At 36.9% G+C, this 15,617-nt stretch overlaps 1 protein-coding gene across 1 annotated transcript in view; it reads right to left on the bottom strand.

Moving 5' to 3' along the window:
* LOC145692341 (uncharacterized) overlaps positions 1–15,249 on the bottom strand; it is a 28,965-nt gene extending 13,716 nt beyond the window's left edge. Inside the window, exons 1-2 of the mRNA XM_081767637.1 lie at positions 15,230–15,249; positions 13,923–14,172 (exon numbers count right to left, since the gene is read on the bottom strand). Of these exons, the coding sequence (XP_081623763.1) occupies positions 13,923–14,172; positions 15,230–15,249 (270 nt within the window). The remainder of the gene's footprint in view (positions 1–13,922; positions 14,173–15,229) is intronic.
* Positions 15,250–15,617: the final 368 nt, after the last annotated feature.

Raw genomic sequence — 15,617 nt, 5'->3', positions numbered from 1 at the left:
CGCGATTGGCAAAGACCCTTTCCTTAACATATCCCCAGAGGAAGTAATCAGGAGCTGTTAAATCTGGGGAACGGGATGGCCATGAGACATCGCCAAATCGGGATATCACGCGGTTTGGAAATGTTTCTCTGAGTATAGACATACTTTGGCGTGCCGTGTGTGCCGTAGCACCGTCTTGCTGGAAATAAACGTTATTGATCACACCCCTTTCCTGCAATTCCGGAATGAGAAACGTCTGTAACATATGGCAGTAGCGGTCGGAATTTACAGTTGTTGCATGTCCGGCGTCATCCTCAAAAAAATAGGGACCAATAATGCCACACATTCCAACTGCACACCATACCACAACTTTTGGGCTACCTTGAGGCTTTTCATGTAATGAACGAGGATTCTCCTGAGACCAATACCGGAAATTTTGCTTATTAACATACCCAGTCAGGTGGAAGATTGCTTCATCGGACATCAAAAGTTGTTGGAGGAACAGTGGATCTCGGTTAATCAACTCAAGAATGTTCTGGCAGTTATTGAGTCTGTTTTCCTTATCAATGGCTCTCAACTCTTGTACCACCTGCAGTTTATACGGATGGAACTTCAAATCACCCAGCAAACGACCCAATGAACGTCGTGTCAAATGTAATGTTCGTGCATGTTGCCGTGCTGAACGTTTGGGACTGCGTTCCATCGCTACGCGCACTCGTTCCAAGTTTACATTTGTTCGAACACTTCGTCCACGACCTGGTGATTTCCGGTTCACAACACTACCTGTGGCCCGCCACTGTCTCACCCATCTCAGAATACTGTGTCTCTCGGGTATAGCAACATGGCGATCATCACTGTTTCGTCGCAGTGCCCGCTGAGCCTCACTGACAGAACCGGTTCGGATAAAGGCTTCCACCGCCGCAATTCGCGTCTGCACAGACCACCGCTCCATGGTAAACTAATTGCCAGAGGCCCTGCTATTCAGTGCCGTAAGCATGCGCAGCATTCGTACGCGCATTTGATCAGGGTTGCCAACTGCAACTGGTAGATACAATACGCGCCACCTTGTAGTTACATTCAATTTTTTATATAATAATTTATTTATTACAGTGCTTCAAAAATGTATTTTTTCCAGTAGTTAGCTCCTCTAAATACTCACAAGTCTCGAAAGCCAAGTAGTAGTATAAGTCCTATTGCTATTATTACAATTAAAAATATCAATTTCCAAAAGTGCCTGAAGTTCATTTTTCACTTGGTTAGATATACTCACCTCAGGTAAGTAGACAGTAACAAATGGAAAAGGAAGGGAAATGAAGGTCTTGATAGTAAAACGAAGACAAATTTACCAGTCTTCAGAAGATACTGTCTGCAATGCAGTGAGCAGAGTGGGTCGGTAGATCATACTGAGTCGGTGGGTCGCAGTGGGTCATGGTGGGTGGTGGGTCGCAGTGGGTGATGATGGTTGGTGGGTCGCAGTGGGTCCCGGTGGGTGTTGGTTGGTGGGTCGCAGTGGGTCACATGCTGTTGACCCACGATCCACTGACCTACTCAGAAACTTGACCCACTTGACCCACTGACCCACCGACCTACTGACCCACTCCATCTCTGAACTGTTGACGAAATACCAGAGATGAAGGGAGGAAAGTAGTTAAAATTAATCCATTACAAGAGGTTTGGACAATCTTGATTCGATGTTTATGAAATGCCAAGAGAACATCAACGGTGGATGAAATGCTAAGTTTGTGTCATGGTAGATGCTCATCCAAGGTAATTATGAAAAATAAGCTAGGAAAGTATGGAGGGGTGGTTCGTTTTTTTCATTGGTATGCTAACATATACCGAAACTCGCTATATTTTGAAAATGGAGGGATATGAAGGAAAAGATGGTAAATCACAAGATGAAAATGAACTTAAGGCAATCGTAAATAGACTAACTGATCTTATAAAAGGGCCAGAAAGGAATTTTACTATGGATCGTTTCTTTTCTTCAGTAGAATTAGCAGAAGAGCTGTTTCCCATTGGTAAACTAACATTTGTAGGCCCCTTACAATTAAATAGAAAAAAAATTCAGTTGCACTGATGAGTACGAATAAAATTGATCCCTATTCTTTAATATTTCCGTTTAATATCACATCTCAAAAGCTACCTTGGTTTAATAGGTATATTGCACGGAATAGCCCAGTGAAAAAGTTGTTGTGCTCTCAACTCAGTGTCTCAATGATAAAAGGGAGGATTCCGACAAACAAATCTGATATGATAATGAACTACAATTTTGCGAAGGGAGGAGCAGATCAAAAGGTAATGCAATATTTTCCGAAAGGGAACAAGAAGATTGATGCTGTCATTGTTTTATATCTCCTTGAGATTCCTGTTTTGAGCAGTTACCCATTCTTTATCCTAAAGAATTAAGCACGGGAAGAAAATAGGAGACAAATAGGTAGGCTATACATAATCGTGCTTGGAGAGTCTCTTGTGAGACCTTGCATACATGATGGGTGGTTCCAAAAGTCAGCAGTTTCTGCAATCAATACACCCTTGGAAGAATTCTGAAAACTGAAACATTCAACCAAAGTGTAGCTATGTCTCAACCTGAACTGAGAAAATGATGCTTTCAATGTGTTATATCAACAAAAACAAAGGGGATGTAGGACGCTCTGAAGAAAGTACATGAATAATGTTAAACTTTTTATTTTATTTATTTATTTTTTTATTTATTTTTTGCAACACTATTCAAAATTAAACATAATATCCGTTGCATGTGAAAATAAGTGAGAAAACAACTTTTCAATAAATTTTATTATCAACAGGGATAGCTACATAACTACAGTATTACTTTATTTGGGTCCTTGAAGTCTTATCTCCATTTTGAATTGATCACTAAATTAATATAAAGGGGCCACGGTGGATCCGTGCGAGTGGTTGCTGTTAAACTGTGCTAGCGGTAGGGCGTGTTTTGCGGTGGAGTGTTTTTTCGAAGTTTGACATGTTTAGCTTTACCACTACGTGTGGTTTATTTATATAAGTGACTATATATTGTAAAATATTATGATGTCTGAGCTCGTTAGAAAAAATACCATCAAATGTGTATTTAACAAGAAAAAACGTAATAATCTCCCGTCACCCATATCTATTCATCAATAGATCGAAGGTTTATTTAAAGAGGACTGCCATGACATTGTTGCGCTCCAACTTCATTCTGATGAATATGCTGTGTTTGTGACTTTTAATACTGATGCCATTTTTGAAAAAGTGTTAAGTAAGCTCGAACCTAAAGTACCATTTAAACATAGTGACGGTAGTACCTCTTTCGTCCAACTGGTCAACGCAATGGAAAATATTACCAGGGTAAGAGTCTAATTTACATATTCAACTAGATAATAACGTTACTGTGCAAATTCTGACTGAATATGGAACAGTGGAAAATATAACCAATGAGACATGGTCTCAAAATTATCCCCTTGCAGTGTCCAATGGAATACGAACTCTGAACGTTGTCCTTAAAAAAAAAACTATCCCTTCACATTTACTCTAACGGCTTTCGTGGCTTCATATTAAATGAACGGCTTTCGTGGCTTCATATTTAATGAACGCCAGACTGTATTATGTTTTTTCTGGCGATCATTAACTCACCGACTTAGTGACTGTGATAAGGAAAGAAGACAAGAACTGAATGGCCCTCATACGTCTCAAACGTCAGTCGTTCGATTTACCGAGTTTTCAACCCAATCCGCCCCGCCCGCATCTAGCGCACCGCCACTGCCTTTACAAATGTCATCCCTCGGCACTATTAAAAAAACTTGTGAACATGTGCAGTTATAACCAAACAGTTCAGAACCAGTAACTGACACCTCTACTACGATTGCTACTCATACGGATGACAACTCTGATTTTACATCTGGCCTTATCAACAATGCAGCTGAAGAAACACATACACCTAGTGTTAATGACCTTGCAAGTGCTGATAATATCGATACTCTGTCTGGTCCTCCTGGTAAACAGCCTGTTGATACTGAGGGCTCCCTCCAAGCTATGAAACAAAAAACTATTATGGAATTCATTGCACCTACTTCACATACAGACGGTAGTCACCTTGACCTGAAAAGTGAAACAACAGGCATTCCTGACACAACAACAGAATTACGTTCACGAAAGAAACGTGGTTATTATTCACAACCTGTGAATGTCATAACAACTCTTAAGAAGACGAGGCGTGGTGCTTCAATAACTAAATGTTTACGTCACGACGATACTGTAAACACTTTTTTTCCTTTTTTGTTGTCAGTGTGACTATATTGACGTTCTCGTCTTCTGTTTATAGTAATACGTTGATATATTCCAATCTTGCATTTGCTCTTCTGTTTTCTTACTTATAACACTGTACATTACACGTATTATTTTCCTCAATGTAAACCGTATGCAAAATAGTGTTAAAAAGAATTGATTAAAAATGTGTTTATGATTATGACGTAGATTTTATATGTCTTCAGGAAAGAATCCCTGATGAACACTGTTTCATCTCTGGTTATAAGAGTCATGTTAATCTTAGCAACATGGACGAATCATAGTTTTGGAACTGTTATATTAGTGAAAGAAGGTATACAAATTGATTCCCTTAAAATGTTGGTGGATGGCAGAGGGATAGCGTTGTATTGGAAAAATACTGTAATTGTCAATATATATGGGAACGGATAAAGAGACCTTATATTCTGAAGATTTGTTGTATTTGCTTTCTGAGCCCTTTAATAACATTATGCTCATGGGTGATTTTAATTGTTTACTTCGAGCTAATGATTATGTCGGGACACCATCATATAGTCCTGCACTACAATATTTTGTTTCTCAATATAGGCTTGTTGACACTGCTATCTACTGTAAAAAGGATCATATCTTTACTTACGTGCGCAGTAATGCGGCGTCCAGGATTGACCGTTGCTATTGTAATCTAGACTTTGTTAAATTGATTGTTAAGTATGATGTCTGTCTAGCCCCGTTTACTGATTATTTGGGTCTAGTTCTTGAATTTAATATTGGTTCGGCGTATTGTTCTGGGGACGATCGTACTGGAAAATGGTCCCCCTTGGCCTAAATGATCCTTATTTTCTTAACCAGTTTCATCGGCACTGGGCAGTCTGGCTTCACCACCGACACAGGTATATCTCAAGCCTCAAATGGTGGAAGCAATATGTGCAACCCAAAAAAAATGGCTATATATCGATCACTTTTGAGATAGGAATGCCAAAGCTAACCATATGATGCAATTTTATATGCAATGTTTACAATCTGCTAGTGGTTTAACGTACCAAGCTAGTGGGCTACTTCCCTAATATCGTACCGAGATATGCAGTATTAGAAAGGTAAAATTTTAAATTTGCATAGACAGTGTACTGAAAAATTTCGTTACTATTGTAAAGATAGCACTGTGGTAAAAAACGAGCGTATGACGTTATACCATCTAATTCATACAAAAAACGTAAAAATGGAGCTTTAATTTCAAAATTAACCTTCAATACTCAGCAAGTACTCTCATCCGAGTGAAATTAGAGCTCCCATTCATAATACATACCAAGAGTTGTATAATGTATCAATCAGAACAACACTCCTGTTTGGCAATTTACGCCTCTACCAGGTTATACAGTGACATCTGATTATAATGATATGTTAATGCAACCATATACCAAAATTGAGATCCATGAGGTAATACTCAGTTTTCAGCGTTAGAAAACTCCTGGCATTGATGGATTAGTAGCAGAATTTTATCAAAAGGTGTTTCCTATTATAGCAGATGAGTTTAGTACGATTGTCAATGAAATATTGCATCATGGTGTAATTAGTGAATCCTTTGCTACAGGTGTCAATATGTTAGTACCAAAGTTACCAAATCCTACTTGTCTCGTAGCAAAATACTTTTTCAATAGGTTAAAAACAGTGCTCTCAACATCCTACAGCCAATGCAAGCAGGTTTTCTAGAAGGTAATAAACTTCTTGATGTATTGATGGATCTTCGCGATGCAGTGGCATATTTTGATACCACAAATGTAAAGGTGGCCTTCTATCTATAGATTTAAGGACAGCATTTGATTTGGTTAACCATAGGTATTTATATCAAGTAATGGAAAAATTTGGATTTCATCCTGCTGTAATTAATCAAGTGAAAATTGTGTACATGTTTGCGAGATCTAAAATTCAGCTGAATGGTTATATAACACCGTTTGTAACAATCAAGAGATCTATTAGACAAGGGTGTCCGCTTTCTATGTCTCTTTTTAATATTTACATTTCATCATTGATTTGTGAATTACATGCTATGCAAATAGATATTTCCTTTGCTGAACGCCACCTTACAGTGCGTTACTATGCTGATGATCTTTTTGTTTTAGTACGAGATGAAGCTCAACTTAATCAAGTTATTCAAGTAATACAAAATATTGTGGAACATGCATAAATTTTCAGCAGATAACAAGTTGCTTGCATTTGGTACTTGGGATTTTCGGATGATTACTTTTCCTATTCTCCATGTTGATAGGATAAAGATTTTAGGTGTCTATTTTTATTGCACGGTCCAACAAATGATTTTAGAAAATTGGGTCTCTAGCCCTCCAGAAGGTGAAAGGTTTATGCCAATCGTGGAAGTTTCGTGGCTATTGTCTTGAACAAAGAATTTGGATTGTTAATATATATATTACATCTCACCTTTGGTATTTAAGTCTTGTTTTACTGTTGCCAAGTCGAATTGCCCGCTCTATGCAAGCTGCAGTTTATTGGTTTGTTTGGAGAGGTAAAATTTTTAAAACACTCATGTATGTTCTTACTCAATCTAAAAATGCTGGAGGTCTCAACATGGTGGATATATGTACATATATTGCAAAAACACTGTTTTATTTTTGATTTATTGGATGTACAAATTACAATTAAATACACCCAGTTTTGCTAAAATCTGGGGTCTCTATTGAGTACAGGCCACGGCATTACCCCTCCCCTTAATATGTCGATTCTTTCAAACACTGTAAAATATTTGTATGATGTACTCTTGAATTCTAGTTACATGTTTCTAGACTTAGATATTCCCAACCGTCAGAATATTAAAATCTTGCACAGCTTGTATCAGTGTAAACAAAATGTTACTTTAAACAAAAAGAAAACATTTCAAACTATAATTGGGATTTGATCTGGAAAAACATCAATAACACAGTCCTAAATGTCAATCAGCGCTCTGTATGGTACCGAATTGTGCATGACGTCATATCAACTAATTTAAAGTTACAGAAAATTAAGCTGATGTCAATCGGAACATGTTCACATTGTAACAGAGACGATACTTTACAACATCGGCTTTCAACTTCTGATTTGGTGCATGTTCTATGGTTGACGTTCGCACGTATCCTGTGTATTCTAGTTCGTTGTGGGATCCAGGATATTTCCCCGCTAATGAATTTATTTCCTGCTTTTTCATATTATCCTCATTACAAACACAATAGTGTAATCTGGTTGTGTGGTGAAACTGTGGAATATTTGATTCAAACTCAAACGCCAACCCTTGCAGACTACTATTTCCACCTGTTGAAAGAATGATGGAAGATAACTGAAAATATCAAACAGAAACAGTACGCGAATTATTTATCTGTTGTTATGAAAAAATTAACAATGATGTATTCATAATTTATGCATTACTAATTTTTTATTATGTCTCTGCCGTTTGTGATTTGATTTCTTACTATTTGTTGATAATACAGTGTATGTTATCCTTTTTGGAAGGAAATTGTTATGTATTTCAATGTATAATACTTTTGTAAAAGAAAAGTGGTAGAGCGTTTACCTCTGGTGCATGGGGTCCCGGGTTCAAACACTGCTCTCGCCACGTAAACTTTGTGGTGTACAAACATCGTGTGCGTGGGTTTCCTCGGGGTTGTCCCGTTTCTTCCCACTTTCTTCATTGAGTCATTTCATCCATTTCTCATCCTCGCCATCCCCTTTAGCCTAGCCGGCATAAACATGAGATGTAAAACTCTTAGATTTCACTTCATTTTTTAAAAAATTAAAAATTTCATTTCATCTAATTTCAGACCTCGATCGAACTCAATAGTGGCAAATTTAGTGTAGTAATTTGATCAAAAATGTTAATGTATTTCAAGGTACTTCATATGTTCTAAACAAATGCCACAGTATTCTGTACTGTCATATATATTTGTAATATTGTCTATTAACATAAACCTTCAGAATATTTAATATAATTTTAAAAGTGATAATGATTAGAAGAAGTAATTAAACAATTTAAAAAGATATTAGTCGTGTTAAAAATAAATTTCACAAATGCGGGAAAAAATTGGCACTATTCTTTATCCTTTCGTCTTCCATGTCACAGTATGTACACAACAACAATAACCACGGTTTTCTAGGGTTAACTATGACAATATTTTTAAGTGTTAATAATCTTGAAAAACACAACTGCTAACTTAATCTATGCCTACTATCTCACAGTTAACTATATCAATACATGGCTATGCATCCCAATCTAATCCTAATTACCAAAACCATGCTATATCTTCGTTATAATCTCTTCTGATAATTCTAGCTCCAATTTATATATTTCTTACCATACATTCATAATCAACGTGGTAATCAAGATTTGACAAATCAATATATGTCTATTACCAATCACAACTCCATTAATTTCATATTCATCTAGATTCCACTCATCTTAATCTATATCCATTACTTCAACTAACTGTTTACACAAGATATACCTAGCAAGCTACTAATATGTGTATGTGACATTATTTCAAAACCGTGGACTCATTCCATTAAAACTTCTCAGAAATTATGTTTGGGGTTTGCAAAAGTTACTAGATGCGATTTCTGAGCTCAAGATTAGTACATTGGTTCCCAATCTCTTTAATTGGCAAGACACTTAAATGAATACCTTTGACATCGTGCCACATTTCTTTGATTTTGTTATTGTTGATAATACGAATTGTAGTAGTATTGGTCTATAAGTTTCAGTAAAGCAGTTATTGACCTGCATTGCTGCTACCACTGGACTGCTGCGGACTGTTTTAGTCTTTCTCAAAATTAATTTTAATAAGTGCTTCATATTTTTTTTAGTTATAAAATTTCTCCATATGCTTTAGAGAATTTTTTGACATCGATTGGCAAACATTGGATTAAGACCTTATGATTGGATATTGGGTTTTAATTCTGAAAGGACTGATACTATGTGCAAATTCTGTAATATAGGGTGTTCAATATCGGTATTCATCATATGTAGAAAAAACGCTTTATGATATTTAAACTCTTAAATTTCTTGAAATCTTTTGTTCAACTGCGCCGCACACTGGTTAGAAAACGCTGGATTAATAGCTTATTGATCTGTTATAATACATCAATCCTCCACTATATTATATGCAAATTATGTTGTATGGGTTATTCAATATCGATATTCATTTTCATCTTACCTCTGTCCCATCTTTCTTAGAGAAGAAATCTAACGCCCCTGATCTTCGTTAACTCTCCTAAATACAACTCATTTCTTGCTGCCAAAAAATTAACATTGTCTTTTGGCCGACTCGGAAACTTTTAGAAGTAATCAGAAAAATTATATAACTGGAATATTATCACCGTGGTAGATAATAATTAGACAATTTTTCTTTCTGAATTCTAGCATAATGTGAATTTTAGTATATACAATATCGCAAAGTAGTTCAATTGTTGATTCTTACTTGCAAGTAAACCTAAATGTACTGGAGAAGATATATACAGTATGACTTTAAATTCGTTGTACAAAAGCAGAGGAGTGATTTCTCAAATTAAAACAAGCAAAAAAGTTCCACTAAACATAGAGCGAAAACCGCGTCGTTTACGTGTTATAGGCTACCGAAAACGTGAGAAAACAAACTTTAGAGTTGAATATTGTACAAAATACTGATCGTAGATGTGATGCGGTATGGTATCATCAAAGGATCTTAACCTTCTCTACCCAAATTTGCAGCTTCCAGATTTGTGCAATGGCGACGCAAGGGATTTTCCAAAGGAAGTTATTGATTCCCGGACACTTTATAACGTAAATTGAGTGAACAAGAGTATATGTAAAGGACATCTCTTTGTCTGGCAATAATACTACGTGGCAGGTCAGTACTAATATACACAGATTAAAAGATGCCGTGTGAGATAAATATCACTGTACGTGGTTGCATACCTCCTCAAAAACGTACTAGTAAAGATGTTGTACGCACGAGAATTCACTGGAAACGTCACGTCGGTACACTGTAAATATACGTACAATACAAGCCGATAGGTGACAGAAAATAAAGAAATTACGATTGCTGATCTGCTCATAATAATGATATCCCAACGCTTTTGAGAACGTGTCTGATTTTAGTACCACAGGAATTGAACAAGAACTGCTATTAAAAGACAAAGATAGAACACATAATAATAATAACAATAATAATAATAATAATAATAATAATAATAATAATAATAATAATAATAATAATAATAAACATAACTGAGCACATTCATTTCGATCAGTATATCACATAAATGCGACTACAGTACGATCCTTTTTTCAATCAATGTTCTAAACTGACGGACGTGAAACAAGACATTCGTTCCACTTGCGATATTTATTGTAACAGGGGCTGATATTTCTGGTTCCAAATTGTATAACGAGACTGCATACCGAAGAGAGTTGTACGGAGAAACGTACAGAGAAGAGACTTTGTTGAAATGAAAAGAGAATGGTTGTCGGAACTGTTACTACAAACGGCATTTAAAGTTTCGACCCGCCACTTCAATGCAAAGTTTATAGCGGCGGCGAAGGGACCGGCGGACGAGTTGAAACACTCCTGACGTTTCCCTAATGCTCCAGGCAGCAGCAACAATTCGAGTATCCAAACCCTCCTCTGATTGTACAGGCGTCGAATAGACTAATTTCGTATGGCCTCAGAAAAAGAAATCTAAGGGGTTAAGGTCTGGTGAGCAAGGTGGCCAGGATACTGGTCCTTCTCTGCGGATCCATTTGTTCGGAAAGGATGCGTTGAGAAACTTTCGCACCTTCGCAGCGAAATGTGCTGAAGCATCATCGTTTCTAAATTAATGTGCTAAATTAAATGTTTCTACAAACAACCAGTGCAGTGGCGTAGCAGCTTCCCCCGCAACCCCCGCAGTGCGGGGGGCCCGACGTATAGGGGGCCCCGAAGTCTTACGATGAATAAAGATTTAAAGAAGTAGAACTTCAATCTTACTTCTATGGCTTTACAACTAGGGCCCCTTCTCTATACTTTGCGGGGGGGGGGGCGCAAAAGTGTGCTACGCCACTGAACCAGTGGCACTATCTCTAATAGTTAAGGCAGGATCTCTTCCAAAAATATGCGATACTCCCACCCGGTCAACCGTTGTGGTAGTCGATAAGATCCTATGATATAATTATCAACGATTCCTGCCCACATATTCACAGAACACCGTTCTTGATGGGCACGAATTGACATTTCGTGAGGGTTTTCCTCAGATCACAAAGTTGATTGTGAGTGTTGAATACTCCAACACGGGAAAACGTTGTTTCATCTGTGAAGAGAACGAGAGACATGAAGCGAGGTGTATTAGCATGCCGGTCGCGTAGCCACTGGACAAACTCCTGCCTACGTGGATAATCAGCATCGTGTAAAGGCGAGGACGTGGAAAGAGTATGCATGCACCTTTTGCACGTGGAAAAGTACATATGATTTTTGTGAAGCACGTTCCGTACATGCCGATGATAGGCGTTAACTTCAGCAGCTACTACCAGTGTGCTAGTGGAAGGGTTTCTTTGAACTCCTCCTGAAAAGCCACAGTTCGTACGGTTCTGTTCCGTCCAGCATTGGGTCTGTGTGCTTCCAGCAATCCTGTTTCTCGTAGTATTCGATCTACACTAGTGAAAGTTGAGTGGTGTAGGAAACTGTTGGTTGTACAGCCGTTGTCCCAGACGGCCATTACCATCTGCTTTCCTGTATGCTAGATATATGTACGTTAATTCCTCACGTGAGTACTGCTCTATCTCCTCTGCAATCGTAGGTGTTGAGCATCCACATCGGAAATGGTAGATGACGATGAAATGAAGCGAAATTAAGTCGGAAATGGTAGATATTCCCTCCACCGTTGTAGTCACTGTCCGGAATCGAAGATAGCGAGATTGCACCTTAGTGCAACTTTTCGGGCAAAGAAAGATATTTGTGTATACAGATAAGCAAATCTACACGACTACACCGTGACGGAGAAGATACTACACAACAAAACACAAAATTGTACACACCACTACTACGACAGACGTAGTACTTTAATATTTTAAACAACACATTCAGAAATATCGTATCGTTCTCCTGTAAGGCACACTTAATGCTACGATGGTCTGGTCATTAAAGAAATACACACAAAACAATACATCCAAATTAAAGTTGCAATGTATTCTAGTGAACCCAAATAAAACAACGTAGCCTTTAAGAGAAATGCTATACAGTATGTAGTTTTTCATTTTGAAACGGTTGATGAGAAACGCACGAGTAGAACTAGCCCCGAAAGGAGGATTTATTTATCTGTTCATAGTATCGATCCCGTTCTTCCACAAGCGATGAACAAACCAGCTCAATTACTTATGTGCAATGGCTCCAGCACACGCACAATGTAACAAACAAATGAAAGGGGATAGCAAAAGAATCAAACAAATGTCAAGTTGCCGAAGTTCCGTTGTTTATTGCAAAGATACAACAGAATTGAGTTGATTTTGAGTTTAACGTCCCTTTCAGCAGAGAGGCTATATGGGACGGGATATACTGATTAACGTGCAATCCGAACTACATGAGATCCCGCCAAGAATCGAACGCGAGTCTCCCACGCCAAAGGCACGTACGCTAACCGTTTACACACGAAGGATCTTAAAATGATTCTGGAGAGAATGACAGACGAGTATGTACATTACGAAGCACAAATAAACTAAACGACAGTAGCAGTAGTAACAGATCATCATTAAAAGTGATCAGATGTCATTAATGTGACCAGATAAGCAATCTGAATTTCTTTATTTTCTGTTACCTATCGGCTTGTGTTGTACGTATTTTTACATTGTACCTATTTGACGTTTCCAGTGAATTCTCGTACATGCAACGTCTTTACCAGTACTTTTTGAGGAGGTATGCAACCACTCCTATTGATAATTACCTCATCCGCCATCTTTTAATCTGTGTGTATGAGTACTGACCTGCCACGTAGTATTATTTCCAGACAAAGAGATGTCCTTTACATATACTCTTGTCTACTCAATTTACGTCATAAAGTGTCCGGGAATCAATAACGTCCTTTGGGGAATCCCTTTCGCCGCCATTGCACAAATCTGAAAACTGCCAATTTGAGTAGAGCAGGTTAGGATCCTTTGACGGTACCATGCCGCATCATGTCTACGGGCAGTACTTTGTAAAATATTCAACTCGAAAGTTCGTTTTCCCACGTTTTTGGCAACCTATAACACGTAAACGACGCGGTTTTACCCCTATGTTTATTGGACCTGTTTTGCTTGTTTTAATTTGAGGAATCACTCCTCTGCTTTTGTACAACAAATTTAGGGTCATACTGTATAAACAGCAACACTGCTCGTGACATTACAGCACAAATATGAAAACATTTAACACATTACTAAATTAGGATTCTCTTTTCTCGATTATGTGAATAGGTACTAATCTATGTCAAATCTAGTTTACGAATCTCTTAGGATTAGAAAGCTGTATCAAATTAACATGTCTTGAACCCTTTCAAAGCCCAGTATGTGGTTGCAGAGTTAAATACACATCTGCATTATTTCCTCAGTAATGTGTTAGCGATATGGAGTATTATTTGTAATGCATGGGCTATAGAACCCTTAAAACCTTATGCGTATAAAAATGAAAAATTGAATAAATTAAAATATATAAAGATATACTCACTAAACCACATTGAACATACTTCTTAATTCTTGTAACTGGAATTTTAGTTGCATGAGCAAATGTAAATTCAGCAGTGTCAAATATAATAATACTGCCAGTTCTCAAGGTATCCTCCTTGTAAAGGTAATCCAATCCTGCTGATACTCTTTTCACCAGTATACTTTCATCAAATTCTGATGGATCAATTTTGAAGTCTACTATTCCCACACGGTAGCCTTCAGGTGTCAGCTTCGGAAGTCCATAGAAATTTCTTTTTAAATATATATAAAAAAAGGGGATTAATATTCCTTCCTACATTAGATTTATTTTCTTTAAAATAGAACACAAGTACAAATATAATGAAGCCCATACAATTTGGATCAAACTTAGAGAACTGACAAACTTTGATCTGCTATATATCCTTAAGAAATAACATATCTTGGATACCTTTGGTTTCTCAATTATGTATAAAGTAAATATAAAAATCAAATGAGAGCTGGGTTTTATGACTAAGTTACCTTGTAAGCCCTATAAAGTTAGTGATCGTATCTGGTAACGTGAAGGACCAAGGGAAGGGGGTCAAATTTGCCTGTGCTGGTTTTAAGTAGCTTTCAGAGAATATTTATTCCATTTGAGTTAACGTGTTAATTTCAAAAAAGAAATTTTCCAACGAATTGTAATATTTGTAAAAAAAAAAAAAAAAAAAAAAAAAAACTCAATACTGTGCGTAAAACTGCTTATATATTATACCAAATTTCTAGTAATACTGTGCAGAAAACCGGTATTATAACTAACATCTACAAGTTCTATGAAAATCTAAGTGTTTATATAAAGGAGGAAGTAACATTTCTGAAGGACGTAATACAAGTTTTAGATATAAAAAGCAAATGAAAGGAATTTTGGGGAAAACAAAGATGCTTAGCAGCTATGACCAAGGGGTGCACACACGGTGCGCACAATGTGATTTTTTTCTCTTTTACAAAAAAACAATGAAGGATATTCCAGTTGAAGAAAACGAAAATGAACCGAACCTTTCATCAAAAGGAACAGTAACAAAAAAAAATTCTGAATACAGATTAATCCATATAAACTAAATAAAAAAGAACTCGGGCACAAAATTGACCCCTGCGAAGATTACTGAAAGATTTCATTTCATTTCATTTATAATTATTTGTCTTTATTCAGCTACAAGATTTTACTAAAGCCTGCACTGAAAAGTAATGGAGTTAACGTTGAACACTATTCAAGAAAGCATAATTACATATTAAAAAATAATTACTATATTTCCTACTTACCACAATAACTACATTTTTTATTATATTTCTTACTTACTGATGTTTCGTTGCATGTTTTAACTCAGGAGATAAGAAATCTCTATTTCTAAAGAAGTCTGGTAAAACCCCTCTAAATGTAAAATTGTTGTCTAGTTTTTGCTTTGTCTTCTCCAAACTATATTTGCACTGCCTCAGAAAACATATGATGAAAGAGTCATCTACAATAAAGAGAACATTATATGTTACATGTACAATATATTTTAAAATTTGTAAGAATTTCAGAAAAAGGCGTCCACAGAATTTTCTCAGAGAGATAAGGGTATCCTTTGTTGTCGGGCTTCAAAGTCACTTTTCCGTGCCAATCCTATATTGGACATATACCTATAAATTAAGAAGGAAACAGAACTACCATAATGCATTTAATTGTAAGGTTCTTCCACCG

This window comes from Thermobia domestica, chromosome 8 (assembly GCF_964235325.1).
Source record: "Thermobia domestica chromosome 8, izTheDome1.hap1.1, whole genome shotgun sequence".
Taxonomy (NCBI): Eukaryota; Metazoa; Arthropoda; class Insecta; order Zygentoma; family Lepismatidae; genus Thermobia; species Thermobia domestica.
The sequence above is the reverse complement of the archived record's forward strand: the minus strand, read 5'-3'. Positions and strand labels throughout refer to the sequence as shown.